The following is a 24,032-nucleotide window of genomic DNA, read 5'->3' on the forward strand; positions in this document are numbered from 1 at the left end:
CTTTTTAAAGAAAACCTGCGCTGTCCATATTGCAGAATTGTTATTACTATCATTTTCACATTTCAGTCACGATTGTGATCTTCGAGGGCATTGTTTTTTGTACTTTTTGTTTTGATTATATCTTAGATTTGCTGTAGCTTCTGGATATTGTAAGAAATGTTCTATTCTAAGTTCTGTGCAGAAACTGTGTACAGCTACAAGTATCTAGTTGCATAATTCCTTGCTGAAATTGTGAGGACACTCCAATCAACTGTGTTGCTGCTTTGAAGCACATGGTAATAAGTGAGGCAACACAACCATAACAATTTGCTCAAGACTGACATTAATACATTAAAAATCTGCAGATGCCTTGCAACTTCTCTGAAAAGGTGCATCCTATAAATTGTTACCGCAGTCCTCCAAACTCAGTGGGCTTAATACGAGTGCTGGTTGAAGCACGTATCTTGCTTGTCTTGGGCAATTTGGCCTTATTTTTATTAATGAGAAGTATCTATGAAAGCGAGCTTTATTCATATTGAGGATCTTCCAGAGAGAGATCACTTGTCATTGTGGAGGTTGCCAGCATATATAGATATGTATTTTTGATGTATAGATGTTTTTGCTCTTGTGCGTGCCTGTTGTGCTGGCCGAGCCAACAAGATCGGCACGACTGTGCAGTCCTGCCGGTCTTGTGGTTTGTCGTAGTTTTGCCATCCTCGCTTGCGGTGCACACATTGTGCTGCGACTCCCGAGCGAAACGTGTGTTACTAGATGTAAGTTGTGCACAATATACACATTTTACATGTTATACATGTGTGAATTTGCCAAAGTGAAAGACTGGTGTCATCACCCACTCGCTGCTGCTGCTGCTGTTGCTGTTTCCTGCGCAGATATAGCTGGAAGATTCTTTTCTCCTCTTGTATATTTGCATCATTTTGTTGTAGTTTTTAAGAGTTTGTTGCAGAGTACATTTTTCTCCCCTTTCTTGTCTGCTTGAACACTTTTGCTCCTTCGTCACTGTTGTACTTCCGTGCCATCGTTACACATTTTGCTTCCTGGCAAGCGTTGTGTCTTGAAAAATAAATGGTTATGTTGACTCTTTTTGTGACTTGCCGTTACTGACTTGATTGACTCTGACTTTAAGTGTTGCAGTGTGTATTGGCATGGCTGGGTGCAAACAGCCACCTTTACCATGTTACCGTTAAACCTTACTTAAGAGCTAAGAAAAGTAAAATGTAAACCTGCACTTTGTTTTCCCAATTTTATGAGCAAATGGATTAATAAAAACCAAGTGGCTTCATGCCTCATGTGCTTCTTCGAGCTGGAACCCAAAACAGCACCTGCAACTGGGGGTAAGAAAAAAGCATGAGCCAGATGATGTCCTGTCAAGTTGCCACATTGGCTCAGCGGAAAGCTAGCACTTGCTTTTTCACAAGCAAAAAATATTGATTCAGGGCCTTTCTTGTAAATTATTTTTCTTCTCATGCTAGCTACGCAAGTGCTTCTGGTCTGGGTCATAAGTTATGGTGCAGATTTCTCAAGCCTGTCAGAAAATAAATCTTTTTTTTTTTTTTTGACAGAGAAACTGAGGTGGGCGCACGTGCTGTCTGATCGCAACGCTCTCGCACACACACATTTTTGCAGGGCAATAAAGGTGCTGGAATGAAAATAGGTGCCACTGTATTTTGTTTCTTTAACTCGTCAGTAGTACCATTGGCAAACATGAGTGGTATGTGTCTGCCATGGTTACAGTGTTGTCTGCAGCATCATCATTCTTCCTCTGCACAGTGTGCTGGTTCACCGCCCATGACACGAAGCAGGTCAGAGCGAAATAGGACAAGCTGATTCTCTTCTCTGTGCTCTCATCTTCTTGCTTCACCTGTTGCCCTCTTTCATACAAAACCCTTATACATGTGCATTTGCAGAGCAAGCAAGTGTTAACTGTTTTCGAATACTTTCGCCGTCCCCTTTGTTCTTTTTGAACTGCATTAAAACTGTCCTGAAGTGCTTGTGCAAAACTTGATAGGACCTCAAATAGCCAAAATTCGAAGGAGAAAGTGTGCATTAGAGGTGGAGGGGGGCAAAGGAGGTCAGGTGCTGTCGAGGGTGCGGCAATTGAATCCCACCCACCCGCCTAACGCCTGTTGTTGTTCTTTTTTTTTTTCTGCCAGGGCGGGGCTGTCGGCAGCGCCTGACCTCGACTACAACCTGTGCGACATGGGCGAGGTGGACTTTGCAGAGTTGGATATCCCCGTCGATTTTACAAACTTCAACGTTACCGAGCTCACGCCGTACCCTACCAAAGCTAACTGAGCTCCTCCCTCCCCCTTCTTCTCTGACAGGTGAGCTCAGGAGAAACCTTTTCATTTTCTTGTTTGACGAGCACTGCACTTGCACTGCCGCAAACCATGCTTCTTGTCTTAGCCACTAGCTCTCCCCTTCCATTTGCTTTGTCGTAGTACATTGGAGCACGTATTTCGTGGTAGCAGCAAATGTGTGTCCTGCACTTGCATTTCAGTTTGATGGTTTTGCTCTCGTAGCGGAATGATTGCCTCCATCACCACTTGCTTGCTTCTGCACACACTTCTCTGATCCCATCCCTGCACACCTCATCCTTTCTTTCACTCCTTTATTTCTTTGATGCCCTTCACATTCTTGGCCGTACCAAGCCAGTCACATTACACTTGGCTCACAGGAATTGTGGATGCCCCACTTAAAAGCAGGTAATGTTGACTGTTGCGTTTGAAGTTGAAGGGAGTAAGAGAGATGGTGAGTAATAGAGATAGTGTGTGTCAGTGCAAACGATATATTTTCAGTGTCCACCTAGTCACATCTGCTGGATGTCAAGGTTTCACACTTGGCCAAATCCCAGAAACCACAGACGGTACAAATCGATAAACTGTCACCACAACTTTGTCGATGTTGAGTGTTCATCTTGAATGAACACGTGGTGGTGGATCAGTGACTGTGGTGGTGTTCCACTTAAATGATGAGCATGTGTTTAATCCCACGCACAGCTACTGCTTTCTGATAAGGTCAGGACATGAAAATGCTCACACGTGAGTATTCAGAGTAACCTTATGGTAGCTTCAATACATTGCAGCTTTTCATTACAGTTTATCATGGTCATTACATTTAATGGAACATCAGTTTGTTGTAGCACTTTTCAGCCACCACCTACAAGCAGCTGGACATTATGTGCCTATGAACAAGGGATGCATATTCACAGCTGTATTATTAAGAACAAGAAAAAGAGTTTGCAAATAAACTGAAAGAAAAGGAAGTGGAAAATCAAGGGCACATACGCTGTTCTTTTTTTTTTATTGCATTATTAAATGGAAGCACGGGATGTCCTGCAGTGGCTCTTCGTGTGTGTTGTCCTTGCCTTTTTTTATTGAAATAAAAATAAATGGAGTTGTCGCAATTTCTTGGTGATGGCTACCCATTTTCACTTGGTTGTCAGGAATAAAATAAAATTTAACAAATATATATATATATACACAGTGATTCCACTCCTGCGCCAAAGTGCGCCAAATTGTATTTACTGCGCCATCCTAATAATATCGACGAAAATTGCGCCAAACTGCGCCAAAGTCTCGGGTTTGAAGGCGTCTGTCACTGGCAATCGCATCGCCGGCGCGTCAGAACATGTGCAGCTTGATCTTGGGGCTGCCAAAGTCGCAACCGTGGACCAAGAATTATTCCGCTGAATAAATAGCGCTCGCGCGTGCGTCCCGAGTAAGGCGCAATGTCATGCACGGTGCCGACGCAGCTTCTGTTCTGCAAGTCGGCTCGACAGCAAAACGCGCTCTCTGCAGAGGCTCGTGACGTCTAGGCCTATCGGTAGCGAGAAAGTGCGACGGCGATTCATCGGCAGACGTCGTCTGTTCTAGAAACGCTGCTGATAGATCATTTCAAGCGTCGCACGGCACGTAAGGAAAGCAATCTTCAGTAATAACTACATGTGTGCTGCTAAAATGTCTGTCGCTTCTGTTTCCAGACATCGCGGAATGAAATCTGGGATCGCTCGAACAATATCGAATGTTCCTTGCTTCGCGTTTATGGAAAAGCACGCGAACGGTGGGAACGCGTGGACACTTTTCCTCAGATATACTTTATCCATGGATCTTCACCCAGAAGAGCTTTTTCGTAATTCCTTCCACCAGCACATTCGAGTTTGTAATCACTCTGCGGTAAATACCCCCTAAAAGGCCCTGCCCTTTCGAGTTCACGTGCTAAGGTTCCAATTCGAATTTTTTGCTTGTTTTTTTTTTAATGTCATCTCATTAATAAAAGCATATCTTCTGGTCGGAGCAGCTGCAAATGCGCAGCTGTCAGTAGCAGGCCCGTCGCTGACGGCCCACAGTGAAGCGGCTACGCCATGTTACACGTCCGCCCCTCGCTTTCGAGGGTCAATAGCTGACGATTAAAAAAGCTCACAGTTTCGCTTAAGGGCGAAGCAATGAATGCGATACCAACAAATTGTATTGTTAAACGGAGTAAGGCTATAGCAGCTAACTCTTTTGAATCAGATCTCGCGTAACTCAACAAAACGCTGGTTTAAAGGAATATGGCCGCTCCAGGAACCGAAGCGTTTTCGTGCTCGAGTTCTCTAAACGCGAAGTAAGTGTTGAGAGCACAGCAGGTTTACGAGCCGTCTCCTGATACCACGAGATAGCGTGCGCGCAAGCGACTGCGCCCTTCGAACGATGCGGTCCCCTCCCCCTCCGCTCCCCTGGCGTCCCTTCATGCACCTTACGAAAGACGGGCAGGGCGTTTCCTCTGTTGTTTGATGAGCAAGCGACGGCAGGCCCGCACGCGGGAAAATATTATCTCATGCGCTCTCCGTGCGACGGAGACAGACGGCCGGCCAGTTTAATCTCCTCTTCAGCCGCGTTCGTCGCCAGCGCTCGCGAGATTTTACCCGCGGCTAGAATGCGCGTGGTGATGTTATTACAGTTGAACCCCTTTATAAGAGACACTGATATAAGAGACACGTGGGGTATAAGAGACACCAGCGTGCTACATGAAAGTAAGGGTTGATAGGAAAATGCATAACTTAGTACCCTGCTTATAAGAGACACCTCATATAACAGGCAAGAATTTCTCCCCCATGCATGCCTCTTATAAAGGGGTTCAACTGTAATTTGGACTTTATACGGAAGATTACGGCGACGGCAAAAATCCGCCATGAGTGTCCATATAATTGCTATCCCGACAAAAACTAAAAAAAAAATATGAGGAGCCATTTCACTCTGTGAAATGGATGATAAGCGAAGCTGTTTCGCGCATGGCACAGAGGTGACATGGTGGAGGACAGTTTCGTATGTAAGGCCAGGTTGTTAACGGCCAGGCTGTTAACGTTCAATACGCAATAATAATGTGAAAGCCTTAGATGCTTTATCAAACACGAAAATTGACCGTCGGCGGCGTCAATCGATTGATGGCAAAAATAATCATAATGTGATGGCGTCATCATCACGTCATAGATCGTCAAAACTTGTGACGTCATCATGGTGTCATATCGTGATGCCTCGTGATGACGTCATCACATGACATCGTCGCTTTACACTGCTTCCATGATCGGTGCGCCGATCATGGAGCCAGCGCAAAACCAGGTGAGGTGCAGAAAGCTTGCAGAGAGGGAGGGGGAGGATCAGCTCGTCGATCGAGGGGAAAAAGAACCTGGCTTTCGCCTTGGAGTTTTCTTAGGGGAATGCATCAGCAACACTGTGACTCTTTGGCATTGAGGCACTGCTGTACATAACGGCGTTTGTCTACCACGTCTGCTGATAACCACATGGATGTACTTAGATTGTTAGTTCATGAAGTGCAATTTTATTGATCCGGTATTCTGTTTATTTGCTAGTGTCGAAAATAATCGCCGAAGAGGTTAATCCAGAACACTCAACTGCAAGAGCCGTTATTTTTTCATTAGCGAGTGAAGTATGGAGTTCTCCTGAGATGATTTTTTCGATTTGAATCGAAATATTTCTAGCCTTCATAAGAGCCCCATAATAATATTCAGGTGCTTGAATGTTAATGCAATATGCTTCTGTAGTGCACTCCAGGATGTAAAATTTGCTGCTCCACAGTGCTCCCAGATGCGAAATTATCTGCTCCAAAGTGCTCCAAGATGAAAATTTTTGCTGCTCCAAAGTGCTCCAAAATGGAAATTTTGCTGCTCCAAAAATTGCTCCAAATCAGAAGTCCTCGGTAGCATCACTGTATATAAATGTCTGAAGACAGCAATGTCTTCAGACATTTAACAAACTGCTTATTCAGTGATTTCATTGGCACAGTACAAGTGTGTGTCTACGTTTATGAACTGAAATGGGGCAGAAAAAAAAAAGAACTCGCTGCTGTGTGAGCGTGTGTGTGCTTCCGTTTTAGAGGGGGAGGCCAGAGTCTTAACAGAGGGAGAGCCATCGACACAAACGTTCACCCATACCTCCATAGCCGTTTCTTGCAAGCGTTTAGATTGAAATGGCTCTCAGGAGAAATTGTAGTAGGATGCGGGTTTGATTCCCAGCCTCAATGGCCACAGGTTGTTGGGTGTGAAATGCAAGAACACACGTGCACTTATTAGATTTAGGTGGTCACAGTTAATTCAGAGCCCCCCCCACTACAGCATGCCGCGTAATTGTATCGTGGTTTTAGCATGTAAAACACCATCGATTAACTTTTATTGGCAAATATCCTTTCCCAATACCAAAACACCACTCTTGCTACAAGAAGATACCTGGCAAGCAAGAAAATTCATGAAAACACTGGTGGTGGTGCCACCTTGAAGTTCTTGCACTAGCTGTCTGTCTGGTGTTGTAGATCAGTTGGTGTCCCCTGGGGCTTCTATACAGTCGAATATGCATATATCAAATTATTTGCGATGTCATATTGACATCCCTTTAGAATTTCTATGCGAAAGTTTAATGTGGTACTACATGAGCATCAAACTCCCATTCGCCCCATAATTCGGTGTCAAATTAACATCTCCTTGTATTTCCATGCAAAAGTTTTAACTACACGAGAATCTAACTCCCATTCACCTCCAATTACGATGTACACAGTCGACTACATCTAAGGTGAACACCTCATTAGTATTCAAGCCAGTAAAACTAGAATGTTTATTTTACTTTTAAGAAAGAAATATCTGTTATGACATCTAATCACAGTGTCAATAAACACAACAATAATTTTGCAAATTATGTTAAACATCAGCTTCTATGAGGTCTTGAATACTAATAAAGTGTTCACCTTAGATGTAGGACCCTGTACCTAACATGGCGCCCCTGCAAGTGCGCTTCTCGTAAACTGCCCACAAGCGCTCGCGCCGTCGGAAATATTCATGCCAGCAAAACAGCACAGTTTCCGCAGATGGCAAATGGGGCATTGAACCCAAAAGGCAGTGTAGGCAATGGAAGGGAAATGTGTACTGTTACTAAAAACTGTACACTTATAAGGAAGCTTAAAAATCGGTGAATTTGCATGCCCCTAGGTATCGTCGGTGAACTAGTGGTCTGACAGTAAATTTCATACAATAAAGTGATTCTTGGAATTGTATGGATTCCACATGAATTGAGTGATGGGTATTATAGCAGAGCTGGCCTTCACGTATCATTTCTCTATGTTAATGACAGTCGGCTACAATGGGCATTTCATCACGGTGAGGACAGCCAACATTGAAAGTGCTCAACGGGCAAACTGGACGCAACTGTCGTGCAAGATCACACATTGTGGTGTATAACGTAGAGCTACTGATGACTCTGTAAAATTATCTGCCAGAGTTACTCGCGTGGCAGAACATGTGAGGAAAAGTGAGAAGTGCTTGCAGTTCGTTACACAACTGTTGCGCCACTTGTACATTAGTGATTGTGTTCGGGAATGTAATACTGATGTTGTCGCAAGCTTCGAAGCACCAGTTTCATAGAGCAGAAGTTCTTGCATTACAGCTAACGTGCATTCGATATCTACGTTGCAATACAGAAATTCTTGACAAAATACCGGTGGAAATGCTTGCTTTTGTCGTAGGCCTTGAGTTGTAAGTTGAGGGCTTAGCTTTCTTTTCAAATTTCCCGTGCTGAACGGGAAAGCCAAGATTGCTTTGTTACTACGGCTTCATTACATACATTATCTACCCTTACCATAAACATTGGGCCACCAAGTAAGCTGACGTTAATGTGACAATCTGCTATGGACTACTGAATGAGTACAAAAGGTATAGGAAATTCAGTCATGGTGGCGGCATTAGTAACAAATTTGTACAGCCAACTGTACGATTGGTTGCCTATAACATCTTCTATCTGCTTGGCACTGCATGCTTTTTAGTTTTTATAACCACAGCCCTCCTGTGCTTTCTGCTGCCCGAGTTTTATCAGTCCAAGTGTGTGCCGCACGTAGGGAGCAGGAGCTGCATGCAATCACCATTAACCAACTTGAAAAAAAAAAAAAAAAAAAAGCCTGGCTTTACACAGCAGTCATCACTCATAAACAGGTTTTTTTTTTTTAACATTAGCAATGTGAATTTCTTCACCCTGTAGTCCAGTGATAAGTGTTTTGTAAGAAATCACAGGCATGCAGCTCCTGACCAAAAGACTAGAAAAACCATATTTGAACAGAGAAGTCACAGGAAATGCAAAAGCAGGACCCAAAGCCTTGTAACCTCGTCCGTGCATGTGTAGCAGTTTAGTGCGCAGCAGTTACAGAGTGCAGCGTGTGCTGTGCGCCACATAATTTGAAGATTTGCATATTATTGCTCCGTAATAGCGATGAACTAAAAAAAAAGTGGAACCCATAGGGCATACTGTAGCTGAAATAGCGAGCCCCCCAAAAACCTTCAACACGTGCACTCTGATTTTGTCATAGTTTTGAACCGTTGCACAGATCAGTTGCTATGAGATGATGTGTCGTTTGGCCTCACTGGTACAAAATTGTCAAAAATTTTCCTTCTGAAGTATCTATTTCTAGGGGATCACTGTATTGTTAAAATAAAATTTTAAGTTTTGGCTGTTCCTTTGAGGATATTGAAATGAATTGCAGTTAATTTGTAATGTCTATTAGTTTTTGTAACACAGCCTGTTAAAACTTATAGTTGTGACCATACCAGATCTTGAAAGTACCTAAAGGCAAAATTCTGCAGCCATTTTTTTTAGTTCTGACAGTTCGTGTTGAGTCGGTGGTTTCTTAAAGGGATACTGAAGCAAAATCTGAAAATTTAGTGAAAATGCTGAAAATGAATTCTCGGTATGCGATTACATCCATCACTTATTGAACTTTTCAGCCGGTGGTCTTATTTTATCTGCTTTTGTGAGCGTGTGCCAAGCCACTTGGCCAATGTGAGTTGGAAGCCATGATGTCATGACTCCCTCATTCGAAGTGCACACGCCGTCACATAGCTGCACAGTATGCATTCATGTCATGGTCTCTCCACCAGTGTTGAGTTCTCCTCTGATGATGCAGATCATTTCAACTTGCCAAGAAGTTACGGTTACGAGCCTCCTGTGCCAATCGACGAAGAGGAGCAGGAGGCTGTGGACGTGCCAGTCAGGCAGTCTGGGCCAGCAACATGGTCCAACGTACCGTGGCAGCAGTAGATAAATGTTACGGAGGATGTAAAATGTGTTGTTTCATCAGCTTCGTTGAGGCAGAAAGGCAGCGTAGTTTGTCGCTTTGTGTTTACCTATGCGGTCAGCGTTCGACTGCTGTGCAGTTCGTTTCTTGCACGATGAGGCACCGCATGTGTGGAATTTCTCAGCCATTTCTTAGCTCTGTGCATACGGCAGCTACTGTCACATCCATGCTACCACAACCCATTTACAGGTTGAATTAACGGAAATTTGTTGACTTCGTCACAATGGAGAGCACGGAATACAGTTGAAACTCGATTTTACGAATTTCCTGATTTAACGAACAAATTTGGATTCCCTCTGCTGTTGCCCATAGGCTTAATGCTTTTACAAACTCCAAATAACGAAACAAACTTCGCCACCAAACCCGATTTAACGAAGCATTTCAGGAAAAAAGATGCATCAAAAAAGAGATCTAGAATGTCTTGCAGCACACTGCCAGACATTCTAGATGCCATAAGTTCTAGACTCAGCCTGGCAGTGTGCTGCTGGACTGTGTCAAGGCTGCGTCAGGCTCCGCAAGCCTGCAACACGAGCAGGAAGAGGCGTCACCCAGTTGTTGGGAAGAGCTTCGTCGGCGTGACGAGGTGGCCGCTGATCATAACTTCGACGACTTCGTGATCGCAGACGTGGACACTGACACAACAGAAATTCTCGACGGCGAGGAGCTAGTGCAGCTTGTTTCTGGTGCACAAGAGGAGTCTGAAGATGCAAACGATCCGGATACTGTCGAAGCTCCATGACCACACCAAGCCAGGTGATGGACGCTGTCGACCTTCTGAGGCGGTTTGCTGGGGCACAAGAGGGTGCTGAGGACGGTTTGGTTTCACTGGCCAACGAGAATTGTGTGCTCCCACTGCTCATAAAGTGCACAGGCGAAAATCACGAGCTTTTTTGCTAGGCAATAAATTTGTCATTTTTTTGGTTTTTACGAAGTTTTCGATTTAACAAACTAATTCGCGGGTCCTGATCACTTCGTTAAATCAAGGTTCAACTGTATTCGAAATCAAGCCTCGTTTGCCTGCATTAAAGCTAGATGGCGCCACCGTCCCATGCTTTTGCTGTTCTTTTTTTTTTCTCAGACGCAGCTAAGGGAAGTGACGAAGTGTTCCAATCTAGCATATGAAGTCAAGGGTAGATATTTGGCCTTGTTGGTGCGACGTATTCATATTGTAAAGCGCGGAACTGAAATGACGAGGACGGGACAGGGAGTAACACACACACAAGTGCTAACTGTCAACAGTGATTTATTGGAAGCTGGATTTGATCTGGCTTCCAATAAATCATTGTTGAAAGTTAGTGCTTGTGTGTGTGTTACTCCCTGTCTCGTCCTCGTTATTTCAGTTTCACGCTTTACAATATGAAAATGAGGTCAATTTTTAAATGTGTCCAGGTTTGCCGGGATGGATGAGCAGCACATATCCAAAGTCTACACCGCTCGTCACCTCTAGGAAACATATGCGACAATGTGTCGCGACTGACGAACCTGTTACGATAGCCTTCAGGGCAGCAGTAGCTAGGCATGTCCTTCTGCCATGAGGAATGTTTCAAAACCGAAGACCGACCACCAAAAAGCATGTGTCACACAAAGGAGATAAGTTTCCACTGACATTTCAGACGAACCACAATGGCAAGTGAGTAGCACCGACAGCAATGAACAGGCACCGCAACTGCTGCGGCCGCCCGCTCACAGGGTGTCGTGACGTATTACAGCTGCTACCAGCGGCCGATAGGGTGCTATGCACAACTGAAAATCACTGAAAAGATGTTTCTCATCCTTTTTTTCAAATCACTTTGTTGAATTCCTCATTTTTAACATTTAAACTCTTGTTCTGCTACTAAACACCACCCGCAAAGTTATCGTTTTGTATCCCTTTAATAAGAACGTGCCTGCATTTCATATGCACTGTTGGAATAGGAAAGCACTCATTTGCACTCCGCTTGCTCTTAAATGCTGTGCACACATTGGTAGTGTAGTTGTGCAAGGCGTCATACTTTGCATGCAGCACAATGCTTGTGGCATGGGTAATACATTGCGTTGATCTGCTACAATCACGCTTCACTTCAGCTGTGAACATCTTGTGTGGTAAATAAATAGACTGAATGTATCTTTATTCCGCTAACCTGACGCATAAATACCCACATTTTAACTAGTTGTACTACTGGGCTCAAATGATAGCAAGAGTAGACATTCGAGGCTTCTTCAGACTAGTAGTGACCAGCAAAACTTCCATTGTTCATCCAAACATTATGTATTTGTCCAAGTAGTGTGGATAGCTCGAACTTCTCATACCTGGCAGCACTGCTACCCCAGGCAGGAGCCGTGTGTTAGGTGCTAAATGCCTGTGCTTGATGCAGTTTAGGAAAGTGTTGAAACAGTAAAACCTCACTTTATCTGCGTAGGAAGAGTTGTTGTATAAGAATCACAGCCTTAATGCCATTTATGCAAGAAACGTCTTGAGCCATACTGAGGCAGATGATTAAGCAAACTGAAAGTTAAAGGACAAATGAGAATTTCCACTTTTGGGCATGTTTTGTCTTCACTTGGACAATACACGTGATAATTCTGTACCTTCTGTGCCTACAATCCACAGCCCCGAAGCAACGTTGCACTTGTCATGTCGGAGTCGTTGCAACACTGAACTGAATTTCGCTCAGCGTGACTAGGGAATAACATGACAGTTAAATGTCATGTCGGAGTCGTTGCAACACTGAACTGAATTTCGCTCAGCGTGACTAGGGAATAACATGACAGTTAAATGTCATGTCGGAGTCGTTGCAACACTGAACTGAATTTCGCTCAGCATGACTAGGGAATAACATGACAGTTAAATGTCATGTCGGAGTCGTTGCAACACTGAACTGAATTTCGCTCAGCGTGACTAGGGAATAACATGACAGTTAAAAGTTATAAAATTTTTTTTACATGGTAGACACGCTTTCAAATGCTTCAAGTATATTGCACTGCACGAGCTGTGGCATTGGGAGTGCAGGTATTGCATTCGAATGAGTTCTGGCAAACGCATTAAGTATTGAATGACATCAATGCAAATGACAATAGGTTTGCCTGTATGACATCATGCAAATTTCATTAAATCTCAATGTATTGGGGAGTTAATGCCATTTTCTGTGCCCATGTGGCATGGGTATTTGACAACTGAATAAGGAAGAAAAGGGCAAAGGGTGCTGTAAATTTGAGGAAAGCAACAGCAGAGGTGTTCAAGCATATTATTCCATGTTGATGTACTGTGAAGCAGCATACAGCATCAGGCAAAAACTGGCCAATGTGGCTCCCGGCATTGCGTGGCTTGCAAACAATGCACCAGGCTGACTGACACTTGCATCAGTAGCTATATCAATGTGCCTGAACTGCCACCCTTGTAAAATTCATAAACTAACTATGGCAAGAGGCTTTGGCAGTCCATTTGGACTGGTCACAACAAAAGAGAATGTAATTGATGACCATTCAAACATTCAATTAATTCTGTAGATATCTGAAAAAGTGGGAGCTGGGATACAGTATTTTTGTCAATACTGGGTAACCTTTGCGCCGCTGCAAAATTGTAATGCTTAAAAAATAGTTTACTTTGTCTTCTTTGCTATTCTTTGCTATTGTTTTACTGACGTTTACTGCAGTCTTGTACTTTCCCTCTATACTTAATACTCATTCTTTTCTCCCCTTCTTTTTACAGGGAATCCAATTCTGACACAAAATTGTTGGCTTGAAAAGCCGCAAGTTACGTGTTCTGAGGCGAGGTGTTGGGATTTTTCTTTTCATCTTTGTGTGATTCACACCCATCCTACATTTCAAGGAATCCTCGTGAAGCCTCATTTCTTGGAGCTCCTTGGTATGCTCTGTACAGATTTCAGTGCTTTGTTGATATCGTAGTTCCAAGATGCTGCCACCAGTCTTGTGAGGACGGCCCTTCAGTGTCAGAGACCTTTATAATAGCACACTTCCTTATGGCCATGTAGAGTATCTTGACACTATTTTTGTTAGTCATGCCATTTAGTGTGCTCGTAGTACTATATGCACTGTGCTAACTGAAAACTAGTCTCAGATTGAGGCTTGTATGAGAGTGTCAGCACTGTGACGAAGTGCTCACTTTGGTTCCCTTTGCTGTGCTGATGTTTAGAATGGTAATCAGCGCTTTCAGCCTTGGCGGCATGTTGAGCGATTGGGTGTGGGCTACTGCTGGCTCACCTTCAACATTCAAAGGCCAATCGTAGCACGGCTACACTTTTTGAAGCATCTTGATTATGTCCATCAGGCAGGAGGCTGACTCTGTAGGAGCCATTGACGAAGTCAGACTAATTTAAGACGAGTAAACTGCAAGCAGTTTGCGACGGTATGAAGCTACTTTAGTTTTAATTGGATGCTTTTGTGATAAGAAAGGGCCACAGCGGCCACATTTTGATGGGGGTGAAGGCTAGAACACCCGTGTACTTGGATTTGGGTGCATGTTAAAAAACCCCAGGTGGCCAAAAATAATTCGGAGTCCCTCATTGCGGCGCTCTTCATAATCATATCATGATTTTATCACGTAAAACGCCCAAAATTATTATTGTGATAAAGTGTGTGGACATTTGAGTGCAGTTGGCAGTGTACTGGTGCAGCAATTGAAGACTGGGTCCTTGGGACGTGACAGTTCGAAGTCGGGAATGATGAGAAATTCTACGTGATATTGGAGAAGTTGTGTGTGGCATAGTTGCGTTATTTGGGTGCTGTCTTTGCATACAGCTGAAAAGTAATGGAAAAGTGGCCTACCACATGCCTCCTTACATGGCACTCGAGGTTGCAGAGGTTGCATTTGAGATGCCTCAAGGTCAAGGTTCTGCTGAGTTGTGGTTTTTGTGATGCTGTGATGCAGCATGCGGGAGCTCACAACTGTGGTCAAGGCATCAGCTCATTGTATTAGTTGCTTTCTACAGTGATGTTTTTTATCGGCCGGGCAGTACAGGCTTCAATTCATTTCACTTGAATTAACACTGGAAATATTCTTGTTCTATGTTTGAGCTGGACAAATGTTCAGTATTTTGTTGAGCTCACCAAATTTTCCTGTAGAGTTGGAAAGTGCTACATACGTTCATGTTCCATGAAAAATGTTCTGGCTCATTTTAAAACTGGTCGGTGTTGCCAAGGCCAACCTGCTTGCTGATCAGTTAACAAATGTCCAGGTTCACACTGTATTTAGTTTGCAAGAACTCTTTGTCATGTCATGTCATGCACACAAACTTTTCTTTTATGTTACTTTTCTGTAGGTATAGTTTTGTCTGAGTTCTTAGTACTTTTGACAGTGTCAGAGTAGTTGTTGCCGACCCTTGTATGCTCATTCAAGGCACACCTGCCTGCCTAAATCTCCGAAAGTTGTGTTCAATTGAGAAACTAATCTGTGTATGTGTGTGTGTACATGTATGTGCAGGCTGATGTTTTTGACTTACACGCGCTCGATATTTTTGGTTCCGTTTCGCTTCCCCCATGCTGATTATTTGTCTCTTTCCTTATATTAAAAAGTCCTACCGTGTTAATTTGTAGATAGATTTTTGTTTGTTTGACTGAAGTGCCTCTTTTAAGTGTACGTGTGTGTGTGTGTGCATGCTGCACAGTCAGAAGCTGTTTTCCGATGTTCCTCAGACTGACTCATTGACATCGATCTCATGCTCTTCTGCTTTCTCACGTTTGTTTCTTAGTTCATTGATCATCTTATATGTTGTTTGTTGTAATTAAGCAGAAGTAATTATTCGTTCAAAGCTTACTTTTTCTGTATATACGTGTGTATGTGTGCTTATTACCACTACACAGAGAAGTCCATCATAGTTAATCTGTCTTCATTGGCAAACATCTTTATCGCAGTGGGTGTTATAAGGAGAGCCACCCAGGAACTTAATATGCTGACAATACACATTGTTGCTTTTGATCACTTTACCGCCATGGGAATGAAAAGAAACAAAAAAAGTTGTAACTGACCAGACTAAGTGCAATACTGCTGTCTATCCACACTGAAGTGCACCTCTGTGGCAATCGTGCTTCTATCCCCGAAAAATAAAACCACCGTTACAAAGCGTTTCCAGTGCATAGAATAATTGCCTGTGGTAGCATTAAGCGCAAATGATTGTTTATCCCTTTGAGGATCACATTTTTGCAAAAAATGAATCACCCAAAGGTCGCGCGTGACTTATTTCGAGTGAAAACAACCAAATATTTTAGGTGATGAAAAAAAATCGAAGCATGTGTGCAGTTATGTCATTTATTGTTGAATGCATGAAAAATAGCATAACAATTCTTTTATTTCTTGGAAATGAAGGGACATTCACGCCACTAATTTTTTGTTTTCAGTTAGTTTCATACAACTAAAGTGCCGTATTTTAAAACCTTTCATTTCATTTTTCACTTTTGCCGCACATCATGTCGAGAGCTCAGTCTCGGCAGCGACTGGTGCAATCCCTTACAAAAACAGGTTTAGACAGTCTATAGACTGTCTAAACCAACCGTTGGACAGTCTATAGACTCTCTGAATCTGCTTTTGTAAGGGATGGCCCTAAAGCTACATCTAAATTGATGACAAAGTGAGTAATAAACTGGCTACAATAAATTGTTAAATTGATAGACCAGACATTGTGGGTTCTTGTGCAGCTCGAGGAAAAAATAGATGAGGAGACACGCATGGGAGCATTGTAATTTGCGAGTGCCTGCCTGCAACGAAACTAATCGTACGCAGGACAGCCACGCGGGCAAGTGTCTCTTGGTAACGCATTGAGTGACAACAAAGGACATAAAAAACTAGTTTTTCTGATGCCTATAACTCAAAATCACGTGCAAGAGAATGCTGATCATAATGTGCACAAGTATGGCCATAAACATGAGGTAGTATAATACTGCGTAACTACTAAGGCGGCGGCCTTAGTAGGTGAGAGTGGCTACAGAATAAAATCTATCCCTAGAAGTCACAGAAGCAAATCGGCAGTTACCTGTTGTGTGAACTCAGTGCTGGGAAATTATTCAATGCACTTAAACCTGATAGAGGCTTAGTATAGGTAGTGTATAAGGGCTTAACCGTTGAAAAGCTGTGAAATTCAAACAGTACATATAGATGGACGTTCATGTTGTTTTGATTTAGTGGATGTCCTTTGCTACGAACTGATACACTAATGCTTCTTTCCTGTCTGCACATTCACTTAGACTGTCTTGCTGTCAATTTAGTCTGTTGATGCACGTCGTCTGTGCCACGAGAGAAAATAATGACGCCATCACACCGACCACTCTACTGAGGTACCAGGAGATGTCTACTAGTAGTGTATGATGGGAACTGGATAATGGCCCATGCTATTGTATGAAAAATGCTTCATGGCCATTCACATTCAGTCTCCGTCACTTTTAGCATATGAAAAGTGAGGTGCTAACCACAAACAAGAGGAGGCAACACTAGAGGCACCGTTTGTTTGTCCAACCACGGGCAGGCATATGACTTAGAGGACAGTGACCATCCTTTGACATGCCATAGTTGTGAACCACACCCGCACTTTCTTCTAGTATCATAAGAGTTTCATGGCAGATATGAGCTTGTTACCTGCGTAATAACACTGAAAAAAAGACATGGCTCCTGTCATTCACATATTTTGTACTTTTTCAGTGTAGTACTTCCTCGTTGGGGTAGATACGGATGGTTTGACACAGCTACTTTGGGACAAACTGTAGGAGAAAGAAAAGAATTACAGTAGTGCTGGAAATCCTTTAGCACCTGCTCACCATTTGCATAGGGTTTTTTGGCAGCGTAAAGTTTCTTGGCAGATTTTTCAGTAATGTTATTCTTGTACTCTTTGGAGGCTAGTCTCCATTGCACATTTTTAACCCAGCACATTTCTTAGCTTGCACCACTGCTATAGATAGCCGTGCACAAAGTGATGACGGTGGGAAATAACACCCACCAAATGAACTTTTTAGAGTAAAAATCCAGGCATAAAAGAAAGCTTGGGGATAGGTTTGCCACAGCGTTAAAGAAACATGTGAAACAGGAGGAACAATTTACTGATGCCTAATCTGTAAGCAAGCACAAGGATTGTGCAAAATGTGCGTGAAAGGGACAGATAGAGAGTATTTTTACGTAGAAAAAAATATATATATTTGTGGCTAGCTTTATAAGAGTGCATTCAGGCTGAACACTGGTTGAAGGAAAGGTGCTGGAAGCCATAGCAAAAATACAGTACTTTTTCTGTGGCAAATTGGAATGGCCATCTTGAAAACGTCTTGCTGCACATTCACTTTAGCACTACTACTAACTGTTGTTGAAAGTATGCTTTTATAGTTATTGTAGCAATTTGTACTCGTAACGTTTCATCGTGGTTATCACCCATAACTTTTCTAGCTGTATACTGGCTGAACAGGCTTGGAGTTGATGTACTCTGATTAGTCATTAAACAGAAGTTAACCTGAAGCTTATTCATTGCCACATACCATAGGCCTGCAGAATTACAAATTAATACTGGTGGAGAAATACCTTGTTGCGTTGTGTATAGATTAACTTTCATGTGAGTCAACTTTATCATCCACAAATATTGACTGAAGTCACTATTGCCATTTTTGGAGCATTGTCTAATGTATAAGTAATCTTAAGATAATAGCTCTGGAACAATGATGCTGATTAATTTTGAACTTGCTGTTATAGTTCAGTCTTAAATTAGTTATGTGCAGTGAGGTGAGGCAGTATGGAGCCCCTCTTGAATGCAGAGCACACACTTCAGCTTGCATGAAGCTTGTCTAGTTCCTGCATTTTTCTTTTTAGATGTGAAGAAGCTTTTGCGCTGGGCTTTGTCTGTAGTTCCATTGGCGACCGTCCGCTTTCTACCACCTAGCATAGCCATCTGAGCGCGTGCTCGCGCCCAGGAGAAGTGTTCTTCCTCTTGTTCTTCGACTACCTTGATGATGATACGTGCAGAGCACTTTAGGGGCCCGGGCTGCCGTATGCTGTCCTAGCTTGGGATAATGCATACAAAACCATGTGTGCTGGCACGCGCTACCGCGTTCGGGCCTGTGTAAGGGGCTGGGTAAGACGCTGTGACCTCTTCCCCTTACATTCTCTCGGCAATCACGTGATGGCGTTGGGGAACGAGATTCTGCAGATGCGCGATGAACCCGCATAGCGTGCTCCAACAGGAGTTCGGGACAAGTAACAGCAACAGCAACTACAGTGAATTCATGGTGTGCTCCACTTGCAAGGACGCGTTAACATCGGGCAAGGTGCCCGTGATGAACGGAACATTAAGTCGACCAATGCGCTGCTTCGCATCCCCACATGGTTCCCTTCAGTGGGAGATGGTGTAATTTTTTTTACCAAGGTGGATGTCACCATCCTCGTTTGTACACAGCGTTAAATTTTTGCTCATGTAAGCCTCACTAGGCGGGAACTGCGACAAGTTCTTTGCTCCTATAAATGTGCACTGTTCACAACCTAGATTGTTAGTACCATAAAACACTCACTCTCTTGTCCTCAGTCGTACATAAACCATTGTATCTGGAATGCATTGTTGTGTGCACTATTTCAGAGATAGTGTTAAGTCAAGTTAGCCGCTTAAGAAATATGTCTTCTATGGTTGGGAATGTTCAGTGTCTTGTATTGAAGTTTGATTCTTCAGGATGATCTACTGGAGGCCTCAAGGAACATGACAATGTGCTTTTCGGCAGGAAACAAAGAGTAACACGAGCATGTGGTAGTTTTCTTATTAAACATTCTGCAGGAGGTCTTTATTTCTTTTTTTTTTTTAAGTCCAAGAACCGAACAGCGCTAATGTTTTACATGAAGATATAGAATGCAGTGCCTGTAATTTCCGAATCAGTAAAACATAAAACCACAGTTCTGGTGGAAATCTGAAACAAATGGAACTCAAATTTACTAAGCTTTTGTAAAGCCTTCGAAGGCTTACCTTTGTGAGCTTCTATTAGTGTCTTAGGTGTTATATTTGCGGCCAGTTTTACTTGTGTATAGGGCAGGCCACTGGTATGCAGCACATGCTAGTGTGTAGCACTTTTTTTTTCGTGATGCTGCAACTGAACTTTTGCTGGAAGGAGGCTTGATGCATTTTGTAGGCATGTTGTAAGTCACCCGTCAAGGAGATAAATATTTTCATACGTTTCGTTAAGGTAAATTAGCTCGTGTAATATGCTCTTATGTTACTGATTAAATTGGCTTGTTCAGACTGATGTTCTACGATGCTCTCTCTCTACAAGGAGAAGTGGTGTGAAGACAAAGTGCACTAAGATGTGGAATACCTAGAGCACAGTTAATATAAGATTGCATAGCATATATCAGTGTAAATAGGAACATGAACTTGCTACAAGTTTCTACATTTGACAGTGTTTGCTGCATCTGTGTTATTTATTTTCTGACAGTTATCTTTGGGTTTCATTCTGCAGAACTTCATTCTACAGTTTCCTTCTCAGTGTCTTTATTTAAGTTTATGTTGATGGTGCATGCAGGCATGTTTCTGGACTTTCTGAACTCGCCAGCAATCTTTGTTGGAATGACAGGCACTTGAGCGATCATTCTATCATTCAGCAACCATGCTTTTATTTGTGAAAAGCACAGCTGTCCTGGAAAAAATGGCCAGTGACTAAACTCTTGGAAGTTACCTTAACTGTGGCTAACATATCTGGAAGTTTTCTTCTGCTTTCACTTACCAAGTGGCTAAATAAATGTTTTTCTCCAAACTCGGTCTTGCTTGTGGTTGTTCTGGAGTTACTGAATCGTGCCTGTTCAGACGTGCGCAACTTGTTTTTACATCTAGTACTCTTGGTAATGTGGTCTTCTCTCTTGTTAAGCACACCTAGAGATATCTCGCATTTTCATCGCTAAAGATAGTCAAGCTACCGCTTTGCGCTCTAAAAGCAAATGAAACAGGATTTGCAGGATCAGCACATGTTGTCATGTGGCCTTGAGAAAATTGCCATGTTATGCCAGGCTGTCTGACCTGCATTGCACCCAATTGATCGCTTTGTCAAATTATGTTCCATTTGCTTTCAGTGCACACCAATGATTTGAGAATATGAATCTGTGCTCAGTGCACATTGCTTATTGACTGGCTGTGCTTATATGTACATGATAGCATGAATTGAAATTCAGACAACTCAGAATAGACAAGAATGTGTCTGTTCAGGTTTTGCAGAGAAGTGATCCTGTGCACTGCGTTTTGAGAGCAAGCTACGTAGAAATGCTGCATCATGCTCACAAATAGCCGTTCCCAATTTGTGTTGCTTTTGTTGGTGTAGGTGGTCGAGCGACAAGATGAGTTTGCCACATGCTGCGCTCTATGTGGGCCTCATGTATGTTATCACTGTTCAAAGAAGTATATTCTTAACTGCAGCACTCTAACCCCCAACCTTTCACTTTTACGGCTGTAGCACATGCATCGTCGTCTTTGACCTAATGTGCTGTAAAAGACAGCAAACTTACAGATTTCGATTGGGAAGTAGTAACCAATAGGGCACATTGTAATATGCTTGTTGGCCGGCAAAATGTTTTGTTGGGCTGCTTGGTGACAATCTAAATTACTACACTTTTCTGTTGACTGAGAAATTGTGAGGGCATCAGTTGAAGAGGCTTTCAGATTAGGCACCTTGAACCATTGCTAGGAATGTGCAATTCTTTTGTGTGTTTGCAAAGATCGAAAATGAGCTACTTGCGAAATCATCACTGTTAATTGTGAGTTTTTATTATGTGTCGGACTTCTATACTTTCACTGTTTGCACGACTGCTTCTATTCAAGCAGCATCTCTTGAACCATGACATTTCATTCTTGTACTTGTGTGCAATGAAAATCACTCTCCCTCCTCATTTTACATTGAGCTATATGTGTTCACTTGCCTGCTTAAAGTGCTAACTATTCTTGTGTTATGAGTGCAAGATATGCATTTCCAGAGCAAGATTTGTGCTTGATTCTTCTGCTGTTGTTCAGGAGGCATGGATAGACATGCAGAGTATATTGGCATTCGCGCAGAAGTGGTGAATTTTATCTAACTGGTTAGAATGACGACTTTCGTTTAAAATAATCTTCTTTAATTTATTTATTTTTACTTTGAATTGGTGCAATACCCCGTTTGTGGTGCAATCTTCCTTCATTTCCTAATTTACTTCCCCATTACTAAAGTGTCCTAGTACTGAGATATCACTGAAGATAGTAAATGTTGGTTTGTGGTTCGCCTGATTGGTCCTGCCTCTGTGCCCTGTTGTTTTACAATTAGTGCAGACATTATGCGGGCGTCTTTGAAGGCTGCGTTTGACTGTCTTTAGCTCGTACGTTTTGTGCCGTTGTTTCCACTAGACATACTTGAATAATTTCTTACGGTTGAGACCTCTTCACGGCTGCAAGCAGAATCAAGCACAAATCAGTACACTCCCTTTCAAGGAAAGCATGAAGAGAGCTTGAACAATTGTCTTTTCAGAAGTTACTGAATTCATCGGAAAGTGAGCAAAAGTGGACAGATTGTTCAGCTTGTTGGAGAATCCTGGTTACCAATGTTTGTCGTAAAGGGAGCTTACATAATGGATGGCAAAGCAACCTCAATTGAGGACGGACTCGTACGATCGATGAACATTACATTTTCTGGTGGTATCGCTATCTGTTGCCATGGGCAATCGTCTTGAGGCGGCTTTGCCAATGTCCGTTATAAGACTTGCATTGTAGACATTGTGCGCAAATGTGTGATAGAAGGAAGACTAAGGCTTTCTGTACGGACATTGTTGCCAGACAAACACCTTTTGTTACTGTTTATCAAAGAAAAAACTCTTGATTCAAGTACAAAGCAAAGCTGGCACTTCAATTGCTTTTCTTATCACCATGCGACTACCAGTCTGGCGTTTCTGTTTTTTGAAATGTTTTACTTTATTGTGCATTGTCTTCCCTTGTAGATTAAATGCTTGTTGATTGAAACACATGTCTGCTGTCTGACTGCAGCAATGCATACATAACGCAAGTGCAAAAAGAGACCAATACGAAAGACAGTTCTCAAGACAGCAGCACTGCCTTATGTACATTGTGCATTCTTATTTTGAGAGCAATTATATGGACACCCCCAGCACATTTTTGCCGTCGGCGTTGGTGCCACTGTGAGGTTATGTATAACAGAAAGCTGAGCTAGTTGGTAAGCATGTTGAAGAGACCAGGCGTGCAAACACGGACACAAAAGAGAAGTCAAGACACCACAAACGGCGTTTGTGGTGTCTTGACTTCTTTCTTTGTCCGTGTTTGCACGCCCTGTCTCTTTCACATAAAGTTATGTATACAGTCCAAATCAATAACATCACCCAACGCGTTGTATGGACTATGTGTTAGTGAAAGCTTGCAAGGCATGCTGACGACTGCAGCTCAAGTGGAGAGGAAACACTCTGGCAGTCTCTGTGCAAAAGGCGCATGGGGGAGGGGGGTCCCGTTGGGGGACTGTGTGGCTCCAGCAGGAACTTCTTACTTTGACTGTCCAGGCGTGATTGCCCATAATCTTGCGTGCCATGTTTTAACAGTGATTAACAGACAGCTCGTACCTTTAATAATAATTTCTGGTGTTTTACATACCATAAGCAAGATACGATTGGGAGGCACACCTTAGTGGAGGTTTCCGGAAGTTTTGACCATTTGGGGTCCTTTAACTTGCATTTAAACTATGTACATGGGCCTCTTAGCATTTTGCATCAATCAAAATGTGACTGCCTCAGTCACTGCTCGCCAAGTTCATTTGTGGTTGATTCACGCACGTTTTCCCATTGCATTATGCGTCATCTCCAAATGAGTAAGTAAACTTCTTTTACTTGAGCTTTGATTTTCTTAGTTTTGCACCGGAAAGGACAGAAGGTGAGTACTAAATGTTTGGGACCACAAAGGGTTAAGTTATGCCAGGTCGCATGCTAAAGGAGTGAGCTGGTAGCCGTACTTTGTGTAACATTCCAATTTGGTGCTATCGAATTCATTGCTTTACCCTTGTGCTAAACCGACTTTCTGTGCGCTTGTTAAACACAAACTCTCAAAAAAAGTCACAGTTTCGCCGCAAGGCCGAAGCAATAAATGCGATGGCAAGAAACTAATGCTGTATGAAGTGAGGCTCGCCAATGGATACTCTCAGTTTGAACAGCGCTCCTGTTGCAAAGGCGGCCGAAGCAGCGAAGGAAACTAGCGTGCTTCAAGTGTCGAGCTGTGACACTTGATAGTTCGCGCTCATCTTCTGTTTGTTCGTTTAGCGGCGTCCCTTGAGCTCAAGTGGCTTTCGTATGCTCCGTAACATGAGCGCGGACATCACTGTGAAAGCGTGAAACATCCCTCTTCCCCTCAGCACAAGAAAACCACGTGAGCAGACAGCGGAAGGGCAAGGTTCTCCCTGCGCAAGTATAAGAAGAAGCGAGCGAGCTCGCCGACGACTTTTAAATGCGCCTGTCGCACTCCTAACGCCAT

At 43.0% G+C, this 24,032-nt stretch overlaps 1 protein-coding gene across 1 annotated transcript in view; it reads left to right on the forward strand.

Annotated features, from left to right (window-relative positions):
• Positions 1 to 22,523, forward strand: part of LOC119393749 (signal transducer and activator of transcription 5B) — a 113,871-nt gene extending 91,348 nt beyond the window's left edge. The window contains exons 17-18 of the mRNA XM_049415876.1: positions 2,151 to 2,321; positions 13,295 to 22,523. Of these exons, the coding sequence (XP_049271833.1) occupies positions 2,151 to 2,292 (142 nt within the window). The 3' untranslated portion in view covers positions 2,293 to 2,321; positions 13,295 to 22,523. The remainder of the gene's footprint in view (positions 1 to 2,150; positions 2,322 to 13,294) is intronic.
• The last annotated feature ends 1,509 nt before the right edge of the window (positions 22,524 to 24,032 follow it).

Source organism: Rhipicephalus sanguineus, chromosome 5, assembly GCF_013339695.2.
Source record: "Rhipicephalus sanguineus isolate Rsan-2018 chromosome 5, BIME_Rsan_1.4, whole genome shotgun sequence".
Classification (NCBI taxonomy): Eukaryota; Metazoa; Arthropoda; class Arachnida; order Ixodida; family Ixodidae; genus Rhipicephalus; species Rhipicephalus sanguineus.